General features: G+C 49.2%; 1 protein-coding gene across 1 annotated transcript in view; it reads right to left on the bottom strand.

Annotated features, from left to right (window-relative positions):
* The window catches only part of DCLK2 (doublecortin like kinase 2), a 91,626-nt gene that overhangs the window by 82,931 nt on the left and 6,918 nt on the right, over positions 1–1,777 (bottom strand). Inside the window, exon 3 of the mRNA XM_008641340.2 lies at positions 1,504–1,772. Coding sequence (XP_008639562.1) covers positions 1,504–1,772 — 269 coding nt within the window. The remainder of the gene's footprint in view (positions 1–1,503; positions 1,773–1,777) is intronic.

The raw sequence follows: 1,777 nt of genomic DNA on the forward strand, positions 1-1,777 counted from the left end.
AAAGCTTAGTATGATTCCTGCTGCAACATTTTGAAAGTCACCCCACATTATTGCTACTTTCACCTCCTTTCCCTTCTGTCACCGCTTCAGCATACCGTATTTTTTTAAGGTGTCTCTAAATTAACCACCAAATAATGAAGAAGTTTTTTTACATCATTTATCACCACAGGGTCAGCATTTCACTCCACAACGATTTTATATCTCCTCTGTTTTCACTGTAGAACAGCCTTACAGTAGATCACGTAAGTCCTCAGCACTACGTTACTATCAGGAAGGTGCCCTTCCATGCATACCTTTTTTGAGGGAGACCCACCTGGCACAGCAAATGCTGTACCCCTCCCATTTCTCTTCCATGTTGTGGAGCAACTGGTCCCTAACTCCCAGTACCCTTACTGGTGGATTAGATAAACATCTTCAGGTTCCCTTTCTCATCAAATTCTCCAGATGCGATTCAGCACTGCTTTGAAAAGGAAAGCTTCCAAACCAAAGGATAGGCAGCTAAAAGCTGAGGAAGCAGGAGGCATTGGAAGGCCTACAAATCTTTCTTCATTAATGCAAACCAGCTACACCTGGCACACAGAGCCACAGGGTTGAAGACTGCAGTGGCTGATGTATTAAATACCTGAGGACAACCATCAAGTGCAAATTCATTACAAACCTCGCAGTGTGCACAACACAACCTGTGCACTTGGAAAGCAGGCAATGATGAGCTTAAACTGTATTTTAAGAAATCACATGAAAAGAATGGGGAATTCTGCTTCTGCTGCTCATTCCGATAATTATCACTCCCCACAAACAACAGGGATACGTTTCATTCACAAAACAGTACTTCTGGCCCCATTTTGAGACAGTCAAGTGCTGCTCTGTTCAGATTTGCAAGGTCTACATAACCTTAACAGCTAAGTCCCATCATGAAAAGCTACTTAGGAACAACTCTGAAATACATCTGATTCTATAACATGCTTTAGAAAGTCAGACAAGGTAGCTAAGTCCCTCTTTTAACATGGACTCTGATCACAGCTGAAATCAAGACTTTACACCTATTAGTTTTAATAAGTGGTAGGACATAGATACCCTTTTTTCACAGCACAGGGGCTTCCTCTCTGAAGGGTGAAGCCACTGTGAGGCCACAATGATACTTCGAGAACTTAATTACAGCATTTCCCTCTCTTAGGAAGGGAAGGTAACCAAGAACTTTACAGTTCTTGCAGATGAAAAGAGCACCTGCTGCTTAACTACCATTGGAATCAAGCCCAGCGCATGCAGACGGCCGCAGACGGGGTGACGGGAGAAGTGGATGGTCCCCACTGGGGAAACGAGGCCCTACCGCCCCTCACAGCAGCGGGCAACCCCGGCCACTTGCCCTCATGGGCTCTGTGGCCGCCAGTTTTCAGCAAGGCGACCCCTCCGCTTTGATCCGGGTAGCGACTGGGAAGCTCACCCCAGCGCAACCCACCAGGTCCCATGACCACCTCCAGCCGGACTTTGACATCCCCCCCTCACCTTCCACCAGCTCGTCCAGGCTGGTGAGCTTCTTGCTGCCATCGATGGTGTAGATGGTGCGGACCCCCTGCGGCAGGTTCACGTTGTCCGACAGGGACCGGGTGAGCTCCACCAGGAGGGCGTCGAAGGAACGGAAGCGGTCGGGGGAGATGGCGTACACCAAGCCCTTGAAGTACCTGTCCCCGTTGCGGTAGAAGCGGGCTTTGCGCGCCTTCTTCTCGGAGCTGAGCGCCTGCAGGGTGCGGGTGCGGTAGAGGCTGCAGTGGGCGCTGTG

This window comes from Corvus brachyrhynchos, unplaced genomic scaffold, assembly GCF_000691975.1.
Source record: "Corvus brachyrhynchos isolate BGI_N302 unplaced genomic scaffold, ASM69197v1 scaffold229, whole genome shotgun sequence".
Taxonomy (NCBI): Eukaryota; Metazoa; Chordata; class Aves; order Passeriformes; family Corvidae; genus Corvus; species Corvus brachyrhynchos.